At 43.7% G+C, this 27790-nt stretch overlaps 1 protein-coding gene across 2 annotated transcripts in view; it reads left to right on the top strand.

Moving 5' to 3' along the window:
- Positions 1-27790, top strand: part of RNF43 (ring finger protein 43) — a 61362-nt gene that overhangs the window by 28689 nt on the left and 4883 nt on the right. For both annotated transcript variants that reach the window (XM_040423640.1, XM_040423641.1), the window contains exons 2-6: positions 19310-19432; positions 23937-24011; positions 26356-26487; positions 26597-26698; positions 27419-27616. In XM_040423640.1, the coding sequence (XP_040279574.1) occupies positions 19310-19432; positions 23937-24011; positions 26356-26487; positions 26597-26698; positions 27419-27616 (630 nt within the window). The remainder of the gene's footprint in view (positions 1-19309; positions 19433-23936; positions 24012-26355; positions 26488-26596; positions 26699-27418; positions 27617-27790) is intronic.

A 27790-nucleotide genomic window follows, 5' to 3' on the forward strand; every position in this document is an offset into this window, starting at 1 on the left:
CCTGCAAAAAACAAGCCCATACACAGCTACATCAGTGGAAAAATGAGTAAGTTCTGACTCTGCGACAACATAAAAAATCTATTGTGTTTGCATGAGACGTGCTACTAGTATGCAAAAGTAGTAAAAAAAAGGAATAATACTATACATATTTGGTATTGCCATCATCATACTGACCCAGAATAGTGTCACTAAAAAAACTACAATTCTGCAGAAAAAGAAAAAAGTTATCAGCAGATCCATCCATCCATCCATCCATCCATCGTCGATTTATCTGTCTGTCTGTTTACCGACCTACCATATCGATCTAGCTATCTAATGTGTCTACCTAGCTCATGTCTATCTCTGGGGTTAGCCAATTTTTGCAATCACAGCTAGAATACTGGGTGCACCATGCATACGGGTACTTGGAATTCCACCATTGCTGATTTGCCGTACAGGTGACCAGAGTGTTTCACACCGTTTCCTTGTCAGTTCAGTTTTTCGTGTGTAAGTGACCCAGAACAGCTGCCATGGTGCTCTCTAATAGAGCAGCGTTTCCCCTACTGGTCGTGCTGTACCTCGGAGAAGCAGTACATCGTCATACAACTAAGAGAGTATGGGACCTTCCAGTTCAGAACTCGGCAACCAGATTGTTGTTTTCACTAAACTATTTACACTGTTGGAGAATCCCTTTAACTGCTGGAACCCCTACCAATCGCGGGTGTACCCTGTGTGAATGGAGCAGTAGTTGAGCGTCATCAGCAGTCCCTTAGAGGTTAATGGAGCAGCAGAACGCATGATCAACCACCGCTCCAGTCAAATGGGCCATAGGACCCCCGCTCTGGTGATTGGTGGTGATCTCAGCAGTCTGGCCCCCACTGATCAGACACTTATCATCATCTATCCTATGGATCGATAATGTTTTCAAACGACGACAAGCCCTTTTAAACAGGTTTTCCAGTATTTTGATTTTGATGACCTATCGGGATCAGTGGGGTCCAGCACTCCGCCAGTTAGCTGTTTGGGAGTATCTCCGGCACCAGAAGTAGGTCACTGCAGGGCTGCACCCCCACCAATCTGATATTGATGGCTTATCCCCAGGAAAGGACATCAATATCAAAATACTAGAATAGCCCTTAAAGCACGTGCCACCTATGTAGATGGTACAGAGTATCTACCGAAAGGAGATTTGGGACTTTTCATGAAACACGAGATATATTTTCATACAGGAGTCTCGGGTCGTTTTGGTGAGACCATTGAACCCTCGTGTCATGCCTGACACCCATGATGTTCTCGTGTGTACAATACACTCCAGTTGTAAAAATCTGATCACTGTACACAATATGCTTTTTTCCCTGATTAAACTGGTCATAAATGGGTGCATTCAGTAACAATTGTGCCTTTGTTTCGGAAGGTTGCTTTGGAGTGCTAATAGGTAATCTTTTTATGTCCCTTGCTTTTCATGAAAGACAGAACTGATAGCGTTATCTTGGTTGTCATGAGAAAGTTGACTTACAACCTGGCATGAATGGCCATTAAGGAGTAGACCTGGGGCAATAGAGGTGTCATGATTTCCTATAGTACGGAAAGATATTACAAATATATGGTATTCCTGAGAGTAAACAGTCGGACATATTGTTCTGCTAACGCTATGTGACCAGTCATATGGACTATGGGGGACATTTATTAACTCGTATACGCCACCTTGTGGCTTATTAAAGTTGCAGATTTTATTGCACGCCATGCTTGCGGCAAAGTCTCTGGCTTGTCCCCGCGCATGCCACTTTTGCAGAGTGGCGGGGAAGGAGGCATCCTGGCACATTTATCATGTTCCACACCGGCTTTTGGCATGAACAGTGGCTTAAATCTACGGCAGCGCCCTCCCTATAGGCTGCCGCATGGCTTGCTAGAAAGCGGTAAACTTAGAGACCTGTGTTCCCTAGAACAGCAGTAGGAGTTAAGACCGACGTGAAAAACGCCGGTCTTAATAAATGTCCCCCTATATCCTCAAAGGGGTTGTCTCACTTCCACAAATGGCATTTATCATGCAGAGAAAGTGAATACAAGGCACTTACTAATGTGTTGTGATTGTCCATATTGCATCCTTTGATGGCTGGATTCATTTTTCAATCGTGGTTACGACCACCCCTGCAGTGCAGATACGAGGTGGACGGGAGCTGCTGTGCATGTGTGCCTATACGTTTCCATGATCCCGGTCACCAGAGAGGCCTGCACCTTTTTCCTATTGTGTGCAAACACGACCACCGCTGCTGGGTTACAGGGTGGTCATAACCCCAGGATAGGAGCAGTGTACAATGCAATGAAAAATTTATCAAGCCAGCAAAGGAGGCAATATGGAGAATTGGCCTGAGCTACAATCCCTGGTGTCACTACATATTTTGGGAAGAAAGCATTTATTTTTATTTTTTTATTGATTTTATTTGACATTTGATGAAATCTTAAAGGGAGTGTATTGCCTTGATTTTTTTTTTAAGTAATTAAGATATATTTAAAAAAAAAAAAAAAAAAACTTTTTTCCTTTTTGATTGTACATTTTTACTTAATTCTATTTCAGAACCTTTAGACTGAAAATGACTCGATGACTGTGGGAGAGTGTTGTGATGATCTGTGACCAGAGCAGAGGTCATTGTGCAGGGAGGGGGAGGAGATGAGCTGTGACCATCACCTTTTGTGAATGGTGGCTCTTGTGTTATCTATATATACTGTAGGTGTTACCTTTCATGTAATTCTGTTTGTGGCGATTATGAAGTGAATGCTGAGTAATGACCAAAACAGGAAGGGTCAGACATTCAGTGGTCTATTTGAAAAGTGCAAGATTTTAGGATTTTTTTTAAATTCTAGATGAGATGGAAAAATGTTTAAAAATAAAAAAGTTTCACATAAAAATTTGATTTAAACAATGGGTCATTTTCTGATGGCTCGCCCCTTTAATGGTCTTTTCTCACAGGAAGGTTTTATGAGCTGTGCATAAGATCTGATCAGTACGACAGGACAGTTTCATTGTGTTCACAGTGAAAAGATTTGCACTAGGCGGTTCCTACAACTTTCATTCCTTTTAATGGGGTCAGATCTCAGACCCATACTGATCGGATATAGAACTTGGTCATAAGAAAATCCTTTATACAGCGCCCACTCACTTTCTGTATATGGATACACAAATGACATGGTGACGCAGCGGTAACCACACTGGGGTCACGGATGACTCTGACCACAGTGCATGGGATTTACATGTTCTTTTTCCGTTCACATGGGTCTTATTCTGGTACTCCAGTTTAATTTTTCTATTTCCATAAAAATAATAGGAAATTTAAAGGGTTCTTCCTCTAATGAGCCCATGGCACTAACCTGTGGAGGGAAGATTTTTCAGATAGTACATGCCGTGGGCTCTTCTGCCTAGGTCTCGACTAGATGTGGCCGCTTCTTTTCCTGTTCACTTGCATTTACTTCACTGTACGGAAGTAAAGAGGCATCTACTTAAAGACAACAATATTGTTCCTCTTTATATGATTGTGAAGAGAGTTCCTTAGGTTTCTTAGGCCTTTTTCTCACATCCATGTCCGTGATGCACATGTGCTATCCTTTATCATTTTCAACGCCTGCGCAGTGTACGGCTCATTGCACAGGCGCAGACTCCCGGGAGCAATAAAATAACAAAAGACAGCATTGGAGACCAGATCACTTTAACTTTGAGGTACTGTGGACGGTCAGTGGATACGTGAGCGGTTCACTGATGTGTGAAAGGCTCTAATTTGGGAATTTCTAATACACAGCTTGGATACATGAGGGTAAGAGCTTACAGAGGTTGTGCAAAAATGAAGGGGGGGGGGGGGGGGGGGGAGAAGGTGTTCTGGTTGAGCAAAGGGAACATGACTTACCTGTGTTCCGGCTCCCCACTCCTTCTTCTGCAGACCTGCAAGGTTTTGCTGGACTTCATCGATGTCAACATCCATTTTGACATCACTGCAGCCAATCGCTTCCTTTTGTCATGAAAAATGGTCCTAAGATGTAAAAACAAATGTTGACATGGATGGAGCCCAGCGAAGCACTGGAGGCCTGTAGGAGAAGGAGCGGGGAGCCGGCCCTGGGAAGCAGGTAAGTCATCTTCCCTTTGCAGGTTCGGAAGAATGGGAGAGTTTGCCAAACCCTCCGCCATCCCCATCCTTGCACAACCCTTTAAACCGAAAGACAGTAAATGAGAGAAATCGGCCCATGTTTTTATTTTTGCTTTTGTGGGTATTTTTGATTTGGTACGTTTTTTCGAAGCTCCCTAAGGTCAATAATTCCACTAGGGAAAATACTTTTAAACTAATTTTTTTTTTAAATCTTTCATATTTTAATATTTTTCTTACTGTGTCTAAATGTTAGAAGGGTGGGAAGTCTTGTAGGTGTTTTTGTTAATCGGCCTGGTTTCTCCTTCAGTAGGGAGAACTGTTAATAAATAGGAACACTTGAAGGCAGGACATGACCTTTCCCTGCATTATCACTCTCCTGCTATAATGGAAGGATAATATACTTCAGAGGCACCGCTCATTTTGCCTTCAAAACACGCCCTGGGAACAACTTTTTTTTTTTTTTTTTTATTTTTTTATTACAAGTGGAACAAAAGAAATAGTTTTATAACCATGCTACGTGCAGCTGCTGGCAGGAATGATAAAAGGGAGCGTGTGGGTTGGGGGAGAGCGAGGGAGACTTGAGATAATTCCTGACTTCACAGTAGAGACCTGCAGAACTTTGTTCATTGAACTGTTCTCCAAGGTGAAGAAATGCTGGATCTGCATTGTAGCTACTAGATCCATGCAGACATGTGGGAAGGCATGTTGGGATACGTAGCCACAGAGGAATTCCGTGTACTCTATTCACAAACACACATACATGAAGAGGCACAAGAAAATGAAATCTGCTAACATAATACTTGTTAGCAGTTTGTGCTCTAAGGACATCTTTCTATAAAGATTATTTCCTCCCTAAAAAAACAACAAAAAAATAAAAAATCACCTTGTCACCATTACAGCTTCATTAAAAGTCTTCACCCACCTCATCAATGGCAAATCTGCCTTGTTATTCAGGGATAATTCAAGGGGATTCATATTTAAAGGTAGTGGTATGGTGGGTGACCACCTCCAATGGGGAGTTTGGATGGCGGCCCTATGAGTTGTCCTTTAATATCTAAAGGTGGCCATACACCGCCTACAGTCAAATCTGCCTTCACAGTGGTCATTAGACAAGACTCTGTCCTCGAGATCTGGGTCGCAGAGTTGAGAGCCGCACCTATTGGACCATTTTATAACGGAAAGCCATAACGGAATCTAGAATGTGAACCCACTCAAAGAAGTCAAACATTTGATTCTGGCTTAAATAGACCCTGAACTTAAACTCTGTCTTACATATATTTCCCATGCAGTATAATGACGTTTGCTGTTCTTCAATAAGAATAGTCACAAAATGTCTGCTCCCACGATCTCTACTTTCTGCCCTACAGCTCCAATTCTGAGAACCCGCCAAAGCTTTAAGGCAAATGACTGAATTATGTTAGCAGCACTTTTTATAAACTGCACTCTTATAAGCTGTGGACTTTGGGTATTAGCGCCCCTTGAAGTGCCCTTTTAATCCAGGGTGCACTATATTAATGTAGTTCTATGTAGGGGTGGTGACTGTCCATTCTGAATAGTAAAGCTTAATAGTACATACTATTCTGGAACCTCATAACTGGGAAAATGACTGAAGTGAGAACAGACTGGTGGAGCTAATTTGTGTTTGCTTGGTTGGCACCATTTTCAAAGAAGTAAACCTGACTCTGACATTACCCAGTGCCAGCGCTCTTGTAGCCATACCAAGTGGAGGCATCGCAGCCTGCAAAAGCAGAGAGGTATGGAACATTTGATGAATTCATCTCCATTTTCCATGTGTGGGAGTAGTTGCATAATATCTCACGTTTCAAACAAGCACTTATTAAATGGAACAGATCATAATTAATACTATATTAAAGGCATTGTTAAAATAACACTTACACAAAGTAACCACATTACTGATTTATGAGGCTGCAACGTGTTAACCAGGGATGGCTGAAAACTGCACCATCTGTGATTTCACTGTTCACACTGTGCTCCCCGAAAGGGCGGCGCGTGTAATGTTCTCTACAGCCAGGAAAATGGAAAGTTTTTGACTTTAACACCTCTGAGTATCGTATCGCCCAGTTTCTTGCAGGAACGTCATCCTTGTGAATGGGGCTGGTGGCCGTATTCATCGTATTAGCGCGCAGAACCAGTTTTCCACCCAAATAATAAAATTTGCATGTATTCAAGCATGATTTGTCTCCCTTGTTAGAGTTGCTCTTTAACGTGTGCTGCCAGTGCCCGTGCTGCGGTCCGCAATGCCCGGGCACCGACCGTGGGCCAACCGCATGCTGATCGTGGCCCCATTCACTTGATCCATCCGTTCCGCAAAAAGATAGGACAAGTTCTATCTTTTTGCAGAACAGAATGGAACACCACAGAAGCACTCCGTAGTGCTTCCGTTCTGTGGTTCCGTTCCGCACCGCATCTCCGGATTTGCAGACCCATTCAAGTGAATGGGTCAGTTTCCGCGATGCGGAATGCACAGGGCCGGTGTCCCGTGTATTGTGGACCCGCTGTATTCAGGCCGCAATACGGCCACGGGGGACACACGGTCGTGTGCAAGAGGCCTCAAGCTGCACCTCCTATTCTACAGTTTAGAAAACCCCTTTTTAATATAAGGTTTGCTTCACTGTATGCAAAATGACCCCCAGCTGAGGGGAAACCTGTCAGTCACCCTAAGTTCACACTTGCGCGTTTTACAGCGCGTTCGAACGCGCTGTAAAACGCATAACCGATGCAAACCAATGCTTCCCTATGGGACTGGTTCACATTTTCGCGTTTTACAGCGCGTTCGAACAAGTTCTTGAGCTTCTTTGGGGCGTTTTGTCGCGCGTTTGCGGCCATAGGACACTGCTGTCAATCACACAAACGTGCGTACTACGCGCGTTGACTATGGACAAAAACGCGCATATCAAATACGCTCAGGTCTGAACCCAGTGTAGGTGTTCAATACACCTGCCGCACCACCACAGTGTCTATTCAAATCAGTGGGTTGTCTCTGTAGTGGACCAGGAAAGGTTCTCCAGAGCCACAAACTCTTTGTAACCACTTTAACCAAGAGATGAAGGTCACAAACCTTTAAAAATGTCTCCCCGTCTCCTCTCTTCTGTCCATGTACTTGCACTGTACACTAGGGGAATGTACTTCCATATGGTGACCTAGAATTACACTTGGCGCTAGGAATGCAAACACCTCTTGGGGTTCCTGTTTATTTCAGTGGAGGTCCCACCCTGGGAAGACGAAATGCTATAATAATAATGTGGTTTTGTAAAGTGCACCGTGAGGCACAACCACTGGGGAGGTAAACCTAAAGTCCAGCACATTATCATACAAGTGACTGCTCGTCTAGTGCATAAAGGGTTAACCATGGAAAGTTTATAAAAGCTGCAAAGACCATTCACACGTTTATTTGTGGAGGTTTTTTAGGAATGATGACGTGAGGTAAGGCAGGGAACGTGGGGACAGACCGTTTACTTCACTTTCTTTTAGTTACCCCTTTGGCGTCTGCAGCTCATGGGGTTCAGATCGGATAGTACCGGTGGCCGCAGCAAGAAGATATCCAGATCCTCAAGTTCTTCCCTCCATTAAACATTCTCGCCATTTATGTATTTACCTTTCATGTATTAAAAATACCTTTCCTTTTGACAAATGTATCATTTGCTTTTCTAAAGGACTGTGGTTTGAGGCCATTACTTTGTGTTTAAGGCTTGGCCCACATGTCGACATGCTGGTGCCTGTATCTATTGAGGAAACCAAGTTACCTGCGACCTTGTTTTACCGCTAGATAGGCCCACACATATTGCTCAGCACAATGCTAGTGAGCCAGCTGCAGTGATGGGACTGAATTAAGTAGTATTTTTTAGCAGAGAGCAAATTTTAGGATTTAAAGGGGGCATGCTCATTTTAGACATTTATGATATATCCCCAGGATTGGGGTTCCACCTCTGGAATATGCAACTCTCCTGAGGACGGAGGTCCCTGATCCTGAATGCGAGAGTGGTTGAGATTACGGAACTAGCGCTCTCTCTGTAACTCCTCACTTCTAGAAGAGTTATGGAGACAATCTGGCACTGCAGGCTCGGCTCTTTCCGTAATCCTGTCCACCTCTGCGTTCAATCGCAGACTGCATGCAGCGGCCACCGCTAGGATAGGTGCAGGTCTTAAAGGTGGGACCCACAGCTATCTGACATGTATTACACTCCACTTTATTATGAGGTTCTTCAGTATGATAGGAGACTGACTATATAGGACTCTCACTAAAAATGGCTATTCCAAGGATAAAATTATATTAGACAATTGCTATATATCCACTTCTGCTTGGATGAGTCCCACTTTACCTCCCTATACTTCTTCTCCAGTGGATGTTTCCGAGGGGCATATTTCTGTATGACAGTAGCTAGATTAGTCCTTGAGGACATGATGAAAGCTGAGTGGTAACCTCTATAGGAGCTATAATGGCTGTCACATTGTTACCTGGGACATGTGTAGCTGGCTGCTGATTAAGTACCAGCTTCTTTTTAACATGGGATTGACCGGATCCGTCAGAACGCATGCAAACTGATGGCATTTGCCATACAGATCAGGATCCTGATCCGTATGACAAATGCATTGAAATGCCGGATCCATCTCTCCGGTGTCATCCGGAAAACGGGATCCGGCATTTATTTTTTTCGGTCTGAGCATGCGCAGACCGCAATGCCGGATCCGTTTTGCCGAAACACTCGGAGCCGGATGCGGCATTAATGCATGTCCATGGGAAAAAATGCCATATCCGGCATTCCGGCAAGTGTTTTGGACGGAGATAAAACCGCAGCATGCTGTGGTATTATCTCTGTCCTGAAAAGTCAAAAAGACTGAACTGAAGACGTCCTGATGCATACTGAACGGATTGCTCTCCATTCAGAATGCACGGGGATAAAACTGATCAGTTCTTTTCCGGTATTGAGCTCCTAGGACGGAACTCTATGCCGGAAAAGAATAACGCTAGTGTGAAAGTACCCTAAATAAGGCAACCCCTCCTTAATTTGATTGAGAAGTACAGCGTTTGTATGAAAGGAGTATATATTGCTCCTATTACAGTTTCTTAGGCGTTCAGGCTTTGCAGATGGCACACTAATGCCAGTTTAGTGCTGGTAGAGCCAGACGAGCTTTGTTACATGTACTAACTATTTGGAAGTGACGGGTCCATTATTAGGGTACATTCACACCACGAATGTATTTTGCGGTCCGCCAAACGCAAATCCACAAAATTATAGCATCCGTGTGACATCCCCATTTTCTGAGGACCTATTGATTTCAAGGAGTCTGTAGTCTGCATTTGTGCTCAATTATGTTCCATTTTTTTTGCAGAACGCATGCTTTCTGCATCCGTATGTCCGTTCCGGAAATGATAGAATGTGTCCTATTTTGGCTGCAAATGTGGACCACGGACTCCTTTAAAGTCAGTGGGTCGGGAAGAAAATGCGGATGTCCCAAACGCAGATCCGCGTTTTGCGGAACGAAAAATTAATCTGGTTGTGTGAATGTATTTTTCTAGGCCAGTTCATCCACTTACAACTTTTCTATGTTATGCTGCCATGATTTTATCTTTTATACCTTGTCTAGGAGGAGACATGGAGTCCTAAAACCCGAGCTCAGCACATGTTTACAGGGTGAAGAATCCTCCCTTTGCTTCTTTTCTGCGGCTGCCCCTGCTCACTCCTTTTATCAGCATGTTGGCTTCTGTGAGAATGTGCCACGGGTGTGTAAGAATTTCGGCTCGCAGCCAAGACACACAGTGCTGCAATCGTTAACTCTGCTCTGCAAAGAGTTCAAACAGCACTAAAGGGGCCGACAGTTAATACAAGATGGAAAGAGGGAGAGGGAGGCAGGTCACTGCAGAGTGCTGCAAAATCTCAGCCCATGCCCTGTCACACGCATATTCCTCTGACTTTTCCATTTCTAATCCGTGATTTCTGTACAATAAACCTCGCATTCATGTAATGTAGTTAGTATCAGGCTTGGGGTACGGCCACACGTTCAGGTTTTGGAAGCCAAAATCCGCAGTGTATCATAAGAGTAGAGAAAGTATTAAGGACAGATAGGACTTCTCCTCTTTTTTTGAATCTGCTTCTGTTTTGGGCTTCAAAAACAGCATAAAAGACCTGAACGTGTGGCCGTACCCTTAGGCGATATTGTTTCCCAAGCTCAGCCTCATAAAGAAACTGAGGGGTCAATTAGTATTCTGAAATACACCTGAACTAGGCATATTTCAGGCACAGATGGCGGCGCAACGGTCATTGCGCCGCTATCTGCGACTTCACCCCACTCACGCCAGGTCTAAAATTGTGGGCATGGCCTCGAAGGGGACGGCCCGGCAGGCCTGTCTCATTTACCATTTTCAATGCCCGTTTGAGGCGTAGAAAAAGCTCTAAATGTAAGACAGTTCGGAAGCCGTCTAGCGGCGGATCCACCTCCATCTATGGGCCTTTTTTAGACGCCGATCTTAATAAATGTGCCCCTAAGGGTTCAGATGTGACTGCATTTAATCCCAAATATTCTTCTCTCTTGTTCCCATGAGATTGAGACTTTTTTGTTGGGGTCCACACATAGTAGAGCTGGTGGTCACCAGTAAATGGTGGTTGTGTAGAATTGGGCAACGTCCAAAAGGTCATATTGACAGATTCCTAAACCAGGAATGGATCATAAATGGAGGAAATAAGGAAAGACGAAGAGTATAAAGGAAAGACACAAGGCCCTTTTACATGAACCGAGCGATGGTCGCCTGTGTAGAGATGGCACAGATCATTTGCTCGTTTGGCAGTTGATCTTTTACGTGGGCCTAAAATAGTTGTCGACAGCGTATCTCCCCATGTAAACGGGGGATGTGGTGACTACAATGTGTCATCTGTACTTACGATCGTTGGCTGCATCAGCCCGTGTATTAAAAGGCATTTTAATTAAACGTCGATTGAATTGTTATAACTTCGATCTCGGCACTTAAATGGGCCCATGTAAAAGGACCCTTTTTGTATGTTCCCACACAGCAGATTTGTTGCAGAAATTTCCGAGATTGCTTCATAGATCTGCTTAGTGTGTGCAAAACTCCTTGGGGCACACTTACAAAGACCAGCGGATTGGCCTAATTTATGACGAGGCGTGTAAATTTGGCAAATTTTCCGGCATCCATGCGCCAGATGGCGTAGTTTTTGGCCAACATGTTTCCAGGTGCACATGTTAGTCAATTTGCCGGGGCCAGAGTCCCAGCACTGTTCCCGACATGCCCCCATTGCACTCCAAACCCGCCCAACCGACGAAAACTTTTCGACACCAACCGTGCAACTTAGTAGTATTGTAGTCAGTCAGTCAAAAGGGGGACTCGCAACTATTTTTACTTCTACTATAGTCGCAATCCCTTGGTAAATAAACCCCCTTGTGTTTGTATGGAAGAAATGTGTGAACATGCCTTTTTATAAGCCTCCATTTAAAAAAAGAAAAAAAACTTTAGCCACTCCTTTAAAAAGGTGCATCTAAAATATGGACCTTACCTGACCGTATCTAATAGAATCTGATGTGCAATAGATTTTTATCTCCTGGGAGTCCTATCAACTTAAACAAATATTCAGTGGCGTCATTAAATTACCTCGAGTGAAGCGGGCCAAGTAGTGAACAGACTGGGCAATGGTTGATATGTTGGTTTATTTTTTATACGATTGGTTGCACAACTGATACATGTTCTGTACTTTTGTACTTTAAATCTAGGTTTTTGTTTCTGAACAGTCCAGTTGTCTTGAGCTTATTTAAAGATGGCTGCTTGGCAAATATCCTGCGGTATTTATGTGCTACATATTCTGCAGAAAAGTTCAATGCTATAGTTACAGGACTCTTAGAGGAGTATTGAGGTTTTTTCCTGCAGAATCTCAAACTTGACTTCAGATAGGTTATTGAGCCTGATGAACAAGATTTTCGCTCGTTTATTGGATGGTCGGTGGCCCATTTAGACAGGCAGATTGTTGGGAACGAGTGTTTGCTACGTACGTCGCACACACTGCAGTACACAGTGTACATTAGTCGCTGCACCGTCACCTTGTACTGCACATCCATCTTGATGTCGTTTTTCCACCACTGAGGAGTCCTTTTCAGCTCCACTGCTGCCATGTTTGCTGGGGTCCTTAAGCACAGTCACCCCTCCCCCTTACTACAGCAACTCTCGGGCTCCAGCTCCTCCTCCTTACAGATCCCGCCAATATGGCTCCGGCGCCTGCCCAAACCAGCCAATACCAAAGCTCCTTGCCGGAAGGAGCTTTTGTTATTGACTATTGCAGGCACAGGCAGCATCGCTGTGCCATTCACAGTGCTCACTGCACTGATGAATGCCAGGGAGAAGTCTAAGGCCTCTTTCACACGGGCGAGTATTCCGCGCGAATGTGATGCGTGAGTTGAATGCATTGCACCCGCACTGAATCCTGACCCATTCGTTTCTATGGGGCTGTGCACACGAGCGGTGATTTTCACGCATCACTTGTGCGTTGCGTGAAAATCGCAGCATGCTCCTCTTTGTGCGTTTTTCACGTAACGCAGGCTCCATAGAAATTAATGGGGTTGCGTGAAAATCGCAAGTATCCGCAAGCAAGTGCGGATGCGGTGCGATTTTCACGCACGGTTGCTATGAGACGATCGGGATGGAGACCCGATCATTATTATTTTAATAATAAAATAAACATAGTTATAAGGGAAAATAATAGCATTCCTAATACAGAAAGCATAGTAAAATAGCGCTGGAGGGGTTAAAAAATAATTAAACTCACCTTAATCCACTTGCTTGTGCAGCCCGGCTTCTCTTCTTTCTTCTTTTTTGCTGTGTGCAGGAAAAGGACCTGTGGTGAGTGGTGACGTCACTCCGGTCATCACATGGTCCGTCACATGATCTTTTACCATGGTGATGGATCATGTGATGACCGGAGTGACGTCACCACAGGTCCTTTTCCTGCAATCAGCAAAGGAGGAGACAGAAGAGAAGCCGGGCTGCGTGAGCAAGTGGATTAAGGTGAGTTTAATTATTTTTTATTTATTTTTTAACCCCTCCAGCCCTAATGTACTATGCATTCTGTATTAAGAATGCTATTATTTTCCCTTCTAACCATGTTATAAGGGAAAATAATACAATCTACAGAACACCAATCCCAAGCCCGAACTTCTGTGAAGAAGTTCGGGTTTGGGTACCAAACATGCACGATTTTTCTCACGCGAGTGCAAAACGCATTACAATGTTTTGCACTCGCGCAGAAAAATCGCGCATTTTCCCGCAACGCCCGTGTGATAGAGGCCTAAGGCATATTGGCATGCCTCTGAATTTTTTCAGGGAGTAAACGGGGATCTATAATGCTTGCACAGGCGTTATTGCGACCTCTGTCTGTTATATTTTTGTTACATTTGTAGCATGCATTTAAAAGGCCCTATAGAGAAACCTATGAGAAAAACACTAGAAAAGACGCATTAGACCAACAACCTTAAAACACCACAAAAATGTGATAAGAATAAACATGTATATAGTATTTTAAGTGAATGCCTACAGTCTTTAATTTTAAAGTGACAGCTGGACATAGCATTTTTGTTCTAGAAAAATTCTGTTAAAACTGCAATGGAAAAACAATGTGTGTACTCAGCGTAAAGTATGTTTACACAGTGCAGTCAGATTTCAGTTTACTGCCACAATTAAATGCAAAATCACAGAAAAATGGCACTATTTTGCCGAAATTTCACAAAAAACTGCAGTGTTTTGACTAGGGTTTGCAGTAATCAAGGCAATGAGAAGTAGGTTCATATTTGTTTTAAATGGATCCGACAGGCTATTCTGCCAGAGAACAGCCTGCTGAAGATTGCCTGATCTGGCCTATTGCCATTCACGGCTGGACCCGATTGACTATAATGGGAATCGGCTGCTTTCTGGCGAAATACTGGCTTTCCACCGGACAAAAATCGTTGCATGCAACCGTTTTTGTCCAGCCAACAATTGACTATTATGTTGGAAAGCGGCCCGATCCCATTATAGACAATAGGGTCCGGTATTGAAGAGCAATATCTGGGTAGGCCAGATCCGGTAAACGCCGCCAGTCAGTTCTCCGCCAGGACAGCCTGCAGATCCGTTTGTGAACCTACCCTAAACTGTCACAATGTGTGAATATATGGTTAAAGGGGTTGTGTCAAGTTCTTGAATTATTCCTTATCCACAGGATAGGGGATAAGTATCTGATTGGTGGGGTCCAGCCGCTGGGGCCCCTACTGAACACGAGAAGGGGCTACACAGTTCACATTTTTCTATTTTTACAGCAGGAACCACAAATTTTGTTTCTTTTTATAGAAAAAAAATTCTACAAACAAATAGCTCTGTCAATGTGCATTTTACTTTTGGTCATAGATCTTCAGTGTCAGACAGGAAGAATTCGGCCCGGTCTTGTTGTAGACTGTGCACTTTTTGCCATCTAATGTTAGAAAATGCCCTGCAGGTTATTCCAGATTCAGCAGATACATCACTGCTTTTTAATTTAAAATAATTGTTTCCTGAATTTCGTAACATGACATTTTTGGCGGACTTACTCATTTTTACAGCAAAAAATTCTCAGGTGCAATTTTTTTTATTTATTTCTTTGTACACAGTAGCAATGCAGATAATGTTAATGTCATTGAACTTGGTCATACACATAGGTAGCACTATGAGGCAGTGAGTAGGAACTAAAGAAAACCTGACCATACGCCTTAAATACTTTTTGACCAAACGCCTGTTTAGGTGACCTTTTATTCTTCTCGACTCCGCCATACACAGGCAAGCGCAACTTAATTCAAAATCTGTGTGTTCTTAGTGGGGAGGAAGCCCCTGCCAGACACCTCTGATGGTGGCTCATCTCCATTAAGATAAAATTTGACATACCCGACCCTTCTTTCCTTGGACGAGAGTCGGCATACCCACGTAAACATGAACGAGTCAGCCATTTTATTCGTGTGTGGGTTCCATAAGTCCTTCACAGAGAACCTGGTCATCGTTTCTTAAGTCTTTCAGAGTGTTTTTTTCAAATCCAGTGGGGAAGCTTGTGGAAACAGTAAGAGGATAAAACACCCTATCCAGAGCATGCCATCTGGCCGTAGCAAAGGCGGGAAAAAGCATTTATCCCAGTTTGTGAAGGTTCATTTATTCTGTGCTCCTTCGTTCCCTTGATAGAAATAAGGTGCATCAGCCATGGCTTTTGACTTGTACTACTGTGAGCGTTTTATCAGCGGCACACCTTGTCCTAATTCTGTGGCTTGAGTTGACTGACAGATCATTTCTGGTCTGTTTGCCTTCATGCCATATACAGAGAGAAGACATTTGTAGAAGGAAGATAAGATGTGCATCTGTGTCCTTCTATTTTCAGACTAAATATTGTTCTCCTGCTCCGAGTACACAGACATTCCTTGTGGCTGGATTGGAGTGAGCCCCGGAGCCAGCCGCACAATTATTATATTCTCCTAAGCAGGTTCTGGATGTTTAGAACGTCTGGGGACATTCCTATCTTCTATCTCCTTCATTTCCTCCATGGAGCCCCTCAACCCAGATACCTGATATTGTTCATCTATCTGCAAACATTTACCTTGCACTCTCTCCTTGTTTGCCCACCTATCTCATTTCACTGTCACTTTTTTCTTTGTACCTTTCAGACTGCAGGGATTGTTGTTCGACATGGTATGAGACCACATATTTTTCTTCTAAAACTGATTATCAGATGCACTGAACAAAGTGTGTGTGTGTGTGTGTGTGTATGTGTATGTGTGTGTATATATATATATATATATATATATATATATATATAATTTTTTTTATTTTATTTGTGCCAAACAAAGCATAAGTATCACCCATGAAGAGCCAACTGATCCCTTAGCGGGTACATACTGGGAGCAGTGTATGAAAGCACGACTTGACTGGCAAGAGTTAGGCCTCTTTCACACGGGCGTCCCGGATTTGCCCTGGATGCGTTGCATGTGCATTGCGGGAAAACCGCGCGAGCAGGCACGCAATTTTAGTCAGTTTTGACTGCGATTTGCGTTCCGATGTTCAGTTTTTTTTTTCCACGTGAGTGCAATGCGTTTTGCACGCGCTAGAGAAAAAACTGAATGTGGTACCCAGACCTGAACCCGGACTTCTTCACTGAAGTTCGGGTTAGGTGTTCTATTAATTTTATTATTTTCCCTTATAACATGGTTATAAAGGAAAATAATAACATTCTTAATACAGAATGCGTAGTAAAATGTTTTTTGAGGGGTTAAATAATAAATAATAACTCACCTCATCCACTTGTTCGCGCTGCTGGCATGGTCTTCTTTCTTCTTCTTTTAGGACCTGCAAAAGGACCTTTGATGACGTAATCGCGCTCACCGCGTAGTGACGTCAGCGCAGGTCCTGCTGAATGAAGATAGAAGGATCTTCTATCTTGATTCAGCAGGACCTGCACGTGGTGACGCGATTACATCATCAAAGGTCCTTTTGCAGGTCCTGAAAGATGAAGAAAGACGACCATGCCGGCTGCGCAAACAACAGGATGAGGTGAGGTAATTATTTATTAATTTTTTTAACCCCTCAAGCAACATTTTAGTAAGCATTCTGTATTAAGAATGCTATTATTGTCCTCTATAACCATGTTATAAGGGAAAATAATACAGTAAATTGACTTTTATCAATTTACTAACATCGTCTCCTAGCAACCATGCGGTGAAAATCACATTGCATCCGCACTTACTTGCAGATGCTATGTGATTTTCACGCATTCCCATTCATTTCTATGGGGCCTGCGTTGCGTAAAAAACGCTGAATATAGAACATGCTGCTATTTTCACGCAACGCACAAGTGATGCGTGAAAATCACCGCTCATCTGAACAGCCCCATTGAAGTGAATGGGTCCGGATTCAGTGCAGGTGCAATGCGTTCACCTCACACATTGCACCCGCACGGAATTCTTGCCCCCGTGTGAAAGGGGCCTTAAAATAGTGGACAGAGTGATGCCAGCATTAAATTCCACCCACGCCTCACACGTGATGAGCTCAGGTCCTCAACACCGGCCACCATAAGTTGGCTGGACTGTTCCTCTTGTAGCACCTCCAATAAAGTAGAGCTTTTCTCAGCAGACGTTGGTCTGTGGCTAAGGGGGCATTTACACGACCATGATTGTCTCCTAACCCGGAGCTGATGCTAGGATATGTTCACTTGGGGCAGCCATGCTGCAGATTTTTCAGCTGGACGGAAAGTCCCCAGCATATTACACAAGTAGCTAAGTGAAGAAGATTTTAGCAATTCTCGCCCACCTGCTTCAGAAAAAATCACTGCAGGATCCGCAAGGAAACCAACCTGCTGTGCAAATTTGAAATTCAGATTGTGTCAATTTAGGTTGCGGATTTCGCTCGTTGCAATGCCTAGGGTACAATCTGCTGCAGAGCCACACATCTGGACGCGAGTCTTGCAGATGTAGAATGCTTAGTTTACGTTCTGCGTGGATGCCCCTTTAGGAGACAATCTGAGTGATATTTTTCAAAGAGACTCTGTGGCATAAATTCCAGTCTGCCACAGTTGTACCAGCGGATCTGCAGAAGGATTAGCCCCGTTTTCATCCAGTGGGGGCTAATCCACAACTTTTTTGTGCAGAATTTCAAAATCTGTGGCGCTGTCATTATTCCTTGCATTTTTTCTACTGCATGTGAAAGCGGTGCCCCATTCACTGGCATTGAATGCAGAACGTTTGTGGAGTTACTCACAAATTGTTTCTCTAAATCCTCATAACTTCCAGAATGTGTGAACCTAGTCTTAGGGGCCCATTCAGGGTCCACCTTATGCTGGATTCACACGGTTAATGGGAATGAATGTTCCTAGGAATGCTCGTTCCCGATAATATGCCTGTCTACAGGTGCCCATAGATTACCCCATGAACAAGGGAAACACTCATTCACCCGGTGAAAGTCATTCATGCGGACACCTAAATCATCATTTCTAGGCAGCAGATTGTGCGGTCTACACATCATGCTGCTGCCCGGAAATAATTCCCGAGCAGGCAATCATCGGCAGAGACCTTTAGGGTCCATGGACATGTAGCCAGGCCAGTTATGGGGAGTTTGTTTGTTGGCTGATTAGACTGCTTATGCTTCACATAAAATCATCATATCTCGGCAGCACATCATTGTGCAAATAGGATTGTACTACTGACAAATAGTAATGATCGCAGTAACGATTGTTCATTCCCATTTGAGCATGTAAATGCAGACCATATAGCGTCCAGTGATTGGGAATGAACTTTCCTATTAAGCCATATTCCTGGTCATTGTTTATCAGCCCAACAGGGCAATGATTGGGAATGAACCGGGCATTCTAGCTTACTGCCAGCTTTACATGCAATAATCGTCCCCGCTGTATGCTTCTGTGATCATTTGTCCCCGTACAGATCCCTTGTTTGTTGGCAGCACATCCCAGGTTGCACAGAGTGATGTGTTGCCCACAAGCAACAATTTTAAGTTACGCATGAAAGATGCGATCGGCCGTCGGTCAAGCATTTGAGCTCGTTCATCGGGTGATCAGTGGCATGCCTACACAGGGCATTTATTGGGTATGAGTTTGTATGAACATTGGCCCCTAATAATTGTCCCCATCCTCAGCTCGTGGTAAAGTGCCCTTAGTCATTCAGAGCATCTTCTCAGATTTTAAGAAAAATGTTGATCTCCTTATCAAACTTTCTCATGAATGTTCGTTTTGTATCTTAAAATAAGGAAACTGCAAGTTGTAAGATGTTCCTTGGGTAACAGAAGATCTCATGCTAATTAATTTGTGTTAACAGACCAGGGTTGAAACAGTTGTGAATTTAGAAGAAAATCAATTTTCCGTCACAAAGACATTCTATTGTATCATGGCGCAGGTCAGAAAGTCTGTTTCCCACCTGGTCTCCTCTGTGAGCACCCATACAAGAGACAAACCTACATACATTTCTTACCAACAATCCAGCCCTCCAGTGCTTTAGGCTCATATCAATATACAAAAAAAAGAGGGGGCTTGCAGAATTGCTGTTGTTGCCCATAGTCCATGTTTGCACGAGTGTGATAGACTTTTTTTGTTCACCAAAGTTGACCTTTCTTGCTATAATGCAGCGCAGTCTTGTCAATCATTATATGACCGAGTCCTTACCAGTGTCTTCTTCTCTCTTTTTAGTTTCACCCGCTGTCTCTTTGCAATGCCAGTGATGATGAACCGCCAAAACTTGGATTCATTTCCATTGTCAAACTGGAGAGCCCAGAACGTTCTCCCCAACCGTGCCTACCCCTAGCAAGCAAGGTAAAGTAGCACCTTATATGACCGCATACATGAGTGAATGCTTATTAGGTGTGGTTGTTCAATATGTTTTTCTCAACAGAGACCATCATTAAAGGGGATCCATGTCGTAATTAGAGTTTCAACCAAAACACTACTACTTAGGCCTCTTGCACACGACCGTATGTATTTTGCGGTCCACAAAAAACGAATCCGCAAAAAATACGGATGACGTCCGTGTGCATTCCGTATTTTGCGGAACAGAACAGCTGGCCCTTAATAGAACAATATGCGGACAATAATAGGACAAGTTCTATCTATTAGCGGAACGGATATACGGAAACAGAATGCACACAGAGTACTTTCCGTTTTTTTGCAGACCCATTAAAGTGAATGGTTACGGTCCTCAAAAAAAAAACAGAACAGACCTGGAAAGAAAATACAAAAGATATTTTGTGTGTTCTTCTAAGCGGCACAATCAGCAGCAGTCCCAAACAACAGGAGTAGGTCTCTTCTCCTTTTTTAACCAAAATAAACTGCAATTCAGGGTCCGCGCTTGAACTTCATCAGTAAGGAACAGTTCACACACAGCAACACTTCCACAAGACGATTTTATCTCGATTCAAAACAATTCCAGCTCCTCGGTCTCAATATCCACCAGCAATCACAGCTCTTTTATCCTTTAAAATGAAACACGACATAGTGCAATACCCACGGGTTATTGAAACACTACATATTTTATTTTACTTACAAGATCGACACTTGTTCACATCACATATAACGTCAATGTGCCCGACCCGGGTTTCGCTGTCCGCTTCTTCTGGGGCGTTCCTCTCCTCTCCAATTGACACAACTGAAAAAAAACTCTAGTCTCTGGTCACACGTGGGAAGTCTCTGTGTTAGATCACCGGGTGTTCAGACATGCATCACAGTGCCTATTTCTTTGGCCATATACATAGTATTTAAAAAGAAAAATTTTAATAAAATTTGGAAGTTGATCTAACACAGAGACTTCCCACGTGTGACCAGAGACGAGAGGTTTTTCAGTTGTGTCAATTGGAGAGGAGAGGAACGCCCCAGAAGAAGCGGACAGCGAAACCCGGGTCGGGCACATTGACTTTATATGTGATAAGAACAAGTGTCGATCTTGTAAGTAAAATAAAATATGTAGTGTTTCAATAACCCGTGGGTATTGCACTATGTCGTGTTTCCTTTTAAAGGATAAAAGAGCTGTGATTGCTGGTGGATATTGAGACCGAGGAGCTGGAATTGTTTTGAATCGAGATAAAAGCGTCTTGTGGAAGTGTTGCTGTGTGTGAACTGTTCCTTACTGATGAAGTTCAAGCGCGGACCCTGAATTGCAGTTTATTATGGAAAGAAAGTACGTTTGTGTGCAAGAGGCCTTAACCTGAATCATGTAAAACCCTGACCACAAGATCTTCAGACTTCTGCTATGGGGGTTAATTTACATAAGGCTTGTTTGGCCGGCTCCACTATGCACAGAGTCCATCTCACCGAATGTATCCCACTTGGGGCCCATGCACATGGCCGAAATCATTTTTGCGTTCCACAAAGTATGGATCTGCAAAACACGGATACCGGCCATGTGCGTTCCGCGTTTTGCAGAACGGTATGTTCCGCTCTGTCCATAATGCGGACAAGAATAGGACATGATCAATATTTTTGCCCATGCCACTGAGTTTTTGTGCATGAACCCCTATCCTGTGGATGTGTGGCAAGTAATTGGGTAATTCTTACTTTGCCCACATGAGTCCCAAGATCAGTTCTTGAGGTGGCCATACACTTAATATGGTTGTCTCAGCTTGCAAGGATCTCCATTGTGTGCATCAAGGAGCAGGTTTACCCGAGCGGAAATATATATAAAATTTTAATCTGGAAAGGAACTTCTGAAGCGCTTGATTTAGGAACTAGCAGGTAGTGCCATTAATAACAACACCATGAAGAATTGGTCTAATGATGATGGTGTCTGCAGATCCCAGGGTGCTTGTTCTTCCTCCTTTTGATCATACAGCTGGCTGCTGACCTCTGACCGTGCACCTGAAGACATGGAATGCAGAGGGGGTAGTAGTAGTTAAAACCCATGTGTTATCCCCTGTCATCTCTTCTGTATTTCTGGACATGCTTAGGGCCCTATTACATGGGCAGATAGAGCAGACGATTGTCAGGAAGGAAGCATTCCCTCCCGTCAATCTCCTGCTCGCTAGAGGAGGAGACTGCAGCTATTACAAGCAGCAATCTCCTCCTCAGTATAGGGACGAGCGATCACTAACGCATTGCTTGTCCTTATACTGTCTCAATGTTTGGCGACAGCAGAGCGTCTATTACACGGAGCGATCTGCCGCCGGCAAACCATATATTTTTTAACATGTTAAAAGATCATCGGGTAATCGGCAGCAGTATTACACATGTGAACGCTCATTAGTGATCATCCTAACGATAATCTGCCCCTGTAATAGGGCCTTTAGGTTAGTTAACTTCACTAGACAGTTAAATGAAATGTGTCGCCAAAATTTTTATCTGCTAGTTTAAACCAGATAGTAACACATCTCCTTTTTGTTTTCTAATCTGATTTTGTTTTCTTATTTTTTTTAATTTTTATTCTGTTTCCTGAACATGATTATGGGGGCGGCCATCTTGCCTGAGCTGTTCATAACAGCATTTAAAATGCATTCAAAATTGCTTTACGGCAGCCCCATGGTCCATAGACACAATGGTCAGGAGGGGACCTCATAGACTTTTATTGTATAGTTTTCTAGACACTCTCTATGACCTGTGCAGAGGTCATTGTACAAGGAAGGGATAGATAAGATTTGACAATCACCTGTTGTGAATGGTGTATCCTGTCTTATCTGTACACAGAGGTGGTATCTCTTTATGATATAAATAACTGCTATATAACTGCAGTAAAGTAATCTGTACAGACCAAGAAGCAGTGGCAATTATTAGACATAGAGGCCAGTGCAAAAACTGCAGGATTTTATGGTTTTTGTTTAAACATAGATCGTGACATGGAAAAATTAAAAATGACATCATCAAAAATTCTTTTAAAACCTGTTAAACCTAAAAATATGATTTAAACAATAGGCCATTTTCTGATGACGCATTCCCTTTAATTGACTGCACTTTTTGAGTAAATGCCTCCATTATTATGCCTTGATTGTAGAAAGGATTGACCTGAGAAACCACATGGAGCTGGACTTTAGGAATATTCTAAAAAGGTTCCCAAAATATATAATTCCCTTACTGTTCCATTCCCGGTTTACCAGTGTAGGCATCTATCCTGACAAGTCTTCCACTAGGGCACCTACTATTTGTATTTGGACAATCTCTACATGTTAGAAGGGTCATTTGACAATAAATGGATTATAAAAGTGTCCCCTTGCAGGGACCTCTATCAGCTGTATTACTTTTGGTGCATCTGGGGAGGTTCATGCTCCAGAAACTGGAGATGGCGTAGATTTCAGCCACTTTTCTGACATAACCAGTGCTTATAGGGGTTTCCCACGTTTTTACAAGTGATAGGCCATTAATATCTGAACGGTGGGGGTCCGACACCCCACCAATTGGCTGTTCTTCTGTAGCTCCAGCACCATAACTACACAGCCCTGTCCATTGTGTAGTGGACAGCACTGGTTACTGCAGTACTGCCATCATGGGAGCAGCGCTACAGTCGCTACAGTTTTGGTGGGACCTGGTGACAGTCTGTGGATGGCCACCAACTAGTTCTTACCACTACCAGTGATGCAGATCTGGTCTACAGATATTTCTCCAACAATCTTGTCACGTAAGCTTTGGGTTGGCCGAACCAATAATTATCTGTTTAAAGGTCCATTCACACACCCGTAGTCCTGGGTCCGCAATTTTGCGGAACGGGTGTAGACCCATTTATTTCAATGTGGCCGCAAAAGATGTCCTCATCCGTAGTTCCATTCCCGCGGCCCCGCAAAAAAGAGAGAGCGTGTCCTTCTCGTCCGCAATTGCGGACAAGAATAGGCATTTCTATCATAGGGCCGGCCATGTTAGGTCAGCAAAATGCGGAATGCAAACGGCCGGTATCCGTGTTCTGCAAATCACAAAACACTTACGGACTTCTGAATGGACCCTAAAGGCGTTGTCCCAAAATATCAACTCATTCTCTTATCCACAGGATAGCGTATACGTCTCTGACCCACCACTGATCACCAGGACAGGGTGGTTGAGACTGGTTGAAGGGTAATGGACAAGCTCCTCAAGCATGGCCGTGCTGCATGTTCATGAGGCACGGCTCTGCACCCATAATATGTGCCGTCCATGTGCTGAGTGAGAGAATGACTGTCTATAGGGATTTGTGCCCTGAAATCTAATAGCACATTGTGAAGGCTTAGTTAAGGTTTCCCCCGCAGATTTCCTTTTAGAATCTGATACCTTAAAGTGTGGCGCTCCGTTCTGACTCCTCACCCTCCTTTCCCTTTGTTGTCTTCTGTTCTCTGGTATCTGCCCTCCAGTAATCTCACGCCTCTTATTTCAGGTTCAGCTCGCAGGGAAAAGGGGTTCCCGTGCTGTAATCTTCGATATTAGTGACGATGAGGGAGCTGAATACCAGGTAATTCAAGCCACACTGCTTTGTGAAATCTGAATGCCAACTTTTTGTATCTGTGGGCTATTTAAAAGTGTTTATTTCCACGGCATGTGAAGCATATCCAGCCCCTCCTTTCATTATTAGGGCTCTATTGCCTTTGTTTCTATTTGCCAATAATGTCATGTAGTCCTCTATAGTCCATTTTTTTTTTTGTTACTAGCAGTTTATTCAGTGTATGCTTGTTGGAACTGAAACTCGCTCTCTGCACACTGAGCTGCAGTATAAAGCACGGGGGATGAACACAGCAGTAGCCAAACCTCTGATGTGCTAGCAAGTAGATCTCAGGCTTAAAGGGGTTGTCCAAGTTAAATAAATAAAAAAATTTAGGCTGCATCTGTAATTAGCCTAAAACAACAAGTACCACTTTTCTCCCCCGCCCAGCGTCGCTCACTGGTCCGTCACCTTTGACATCCTCTTCTTGGCTGCAGTTGAAGACTTTCCAAACTGCGCCGGGGAGGACCGGAGTGCTGCTCTGGAAGCAGCAGGGGAAAAAAGGGTTACTTGTTGCTTGGGTTTTTATGTAAGCTCGGAAAACCCTTTTAACTCTCACTCCTATCAGATGATGGGGCAAGTCTGCAGTCAGTCACTGTGGTTCTGTGGAGCGAAGCAGTGTCATTAGCATTACTTAGTGGTAGTCACATAAGATTTTGTAAGGTACCTCTGGAGAGTTCCTCTCCAACCTCGCTAGCATCTCTTCCATCTTACATTAGTACATATCACAGATAAAGGTAATACTCGCTGATACATGGGCATCTGAGCAGCGTGCAGACAAACAAAAATGCTACAATGGACGGTCACACAGGTGCAAAATACTGGTGAACAGCTACTCCAACACCTATCATTCTTCAGGGGGGTTGGATGCTTAGATAGGTTCCAGTGGCTCTGTTACGTGTTGTGCACCATGCTGGCTAACAGGCTATTGGTCACACCTATGGCATTAGATCAAGTGGATTGCCACCCCACAAAGTAGTGCCACACCATCCTCCCCCAACATCACAGGGTCCTCATCGCTCAGGGGATCATGTACTGTACATGCTTCTTTTCCAAGTTGTTAGTTTACTAGTGATTGTGGTCTACTTTTAAAGGGAGCGTTTCACCAGGACATTCACTGGTAAGCCAGACACAATGCCGTGTAGGGCTAGCCCAGCTTTGTGAGCCGTTGCTTTATTCTGGAGAAAAGGTACTTTAATCCATGTGCAAATGAGCAATTTAGTGCACTGAGGGCGGGCCCAAACCACTGTGCACCCTTCCTCCTCCTGTTCCCTCTGCCAGGTCCTCCCCCTCCTTGATTGACAGGGTCAGGCAAGGTGACTATGCAGGAGCCTGACCCTGTCAATCAAGGAGGGGGAGGACCTGGCAGAGGGAACAGGAGGAGGAAGGGGGTGCACAGAGGGGCTTTGGTCCGCCCTTGGTGCACTAAACTGCTCATTTGCTTATGGATTAAAAGTACTTTCTCTGTAGAATGAAGCAACTGATTATGAAGTGAAAGGTATCATTATATTCAGCTGAGTAAATTTCCAGTAAATTTCCTGCTTACAGACTCCATTTAAAGGGAACCTGTCACCATGACAGGCAATGCAATGTAAGCTGCAGGACCATGTTATAGAGCAGGAGGAGCTGAGCAGATTGATATATAGTTTTATAGGAAAAGATTCAGTAAAACGTGTTTTATGCATTTAAATTCCTGCTCTTTCTGGGCTTTGAAGTCCAGGAGGTGGTCCTATCAGTGATTGACAGCTATCTCTGTATACACAGCCATAGAGGGAAGGCTGTCAATCACTAATAGGACCGCCTCCTGGACTTCAAAGCCCAGAATGAGCAGGAATGTAAATGCATAAAACACATTTTACTGAATCTTTTCCTATAAAACTATATATCAATCTGCTCAGCAACTCCTGCTCTAAATCCATGAACATACATGTCAGCAGCCACTAGACAAACACTAGCATGTCTGGGGCCGCACAGAATGGCATGAAGGGCCGCATGTGCCCACCGCGATGCAGGTTGTGCACTCATGTTGTAGGGCAATAGGAGCTGAGCAGATGGGTATATAGTTTCATGGGTGATGGATACAGTATACCTGCTCATTCTGGGATTAGGGGTCCAGTGGGTGTCCTTGCTTGCACATGAATATATACTACGAATCTTATCCAGAAACCTATATATTAGTCTGCTCATCTCCTCCTGCTACCAGCAGATTGCACAGCAAACTAGGTTCTCTTTAACAGGTCTTCTTCTTCATCGTAATTCAATGAAACCCTGGTATTTAACACTGTCTTTATAGTATTGGTTTTCCTTTTTTTCTTAGTTACAGCAACCAGCTGCCCAAAATCCACCTGTGGTACTAGTACGAGGCCGCGATGCAGAGCGGCTGATGTCCCTTGTGCACAACAACACCGAAGCTCTTGTCAGGATCGAGGTTCCGGAGCCACTCAAGCAGGTGAGGCTGGGGGATCCCCGGGTTGGTAGAGGGTAGTGGGTAGGGTTGATCTTGTTTGAATTGAGTTGTTGAAGTGCCCGACACTCATGAACGGTTTCCTTTCCTACAGGTTGTCCATGACATCTGGATCCTGGCCACACTGGTTGCGACATTATCCATCATCTTCATATTTGCTGCATTTCGGGTTTGTTGCAAGCCAGCCCCAGCACAGGTAATAGACCCTTGGACATTTATTGGTGCAGAAGAAGTACGCTGTATGGTTTACTTGCTCATATATGTACAAATATAATACATGTAGGTTTAGTATCACACACACAAAGAGTGGACTGTATACTTTTTCTAAGTACTTTCCCGCACCCCAAGCTCCACTTTACCTATGCCTTTGATATCGGGGTAAGGACGAAAGAGGATCTATCAGCTGTCCTGACATGTCTGTTTTAGTAAATAATTGTATTCCCCATTAATATAACAATTCTGGAGTATCCTTTCTTATAACGTTATGTTTCATTCCTCTATTACTCCTATTGGAAACATGAATAAATTGCCAGCTGGATGTAATTTATCAGCTGGGGACATGTCTCTGCGGTACATACTCTGACATTTTCTAGTCAGTGGTGAGACTGCTTCAGACTGTGACATAAAGAATAGGAGAGCCGATCTGTTTGTACATTTTTAGCAGGAATAACAGAGGAAGAGCACAATATAAAGTTACAAGAAAATATGCTCCATGAGAATACAAGCATTTACTAAAATGGACATGTCAGGAGAGGTGACAGGGTTAAGTACAAGAGTATGCCCAAATTATACCCTGTTCCACAATGGTTCTTGAATTTTGGTAAATATGAGGATTCCCTAAAGATCTTGCAGCCTAGTGTAAATAAGGGCTGAAAGGCAAGAAATCTCTTATAATTTGTGCCTATGGCTCTTACAGGATCCTGTGCAGCAACAAACTGAGCTGGCCATAAGTCGCCTTGGCACCAGAAAATACCAAGCTCGAGGAGGAAGAGATTATGGCAGGAGTTCAAATGGTTGTCAAGTAGAAAAGGCTAGTTCCAGCAGAGAAACGGCCAGCTCCATTAGCTCCACACCCATGTGTGCCATATGTCTGGATGACTTCTCTGATGGACAGGTAATTATTTCAAAACATTTCCTGAAAGGACCTACTTTTAAAAGCATGCGATTTCACGCATCCTACTGCATTTGCCTTTATGTTTTTTGTAGATAGAGCACATGGTGGAAGAGCAATAGATTTCTAGATTTAAAGGGATTCTGTCACCTCGTTTTAGGTTATAGAGCTGCGGAC

Source organism: Bufo bufo, chromosome 3 (genome assembly GCF_905171765.1).
Source record: "Bufo bufo chromosome 3, aBufBuf1.1, whole genome shotgun sequence".
Lineage (NCBI taxonomy): Eukaryota > Metazoa > Chordata > Amphibia > Anura > Bufonidae > Bufo > Bufo bufo.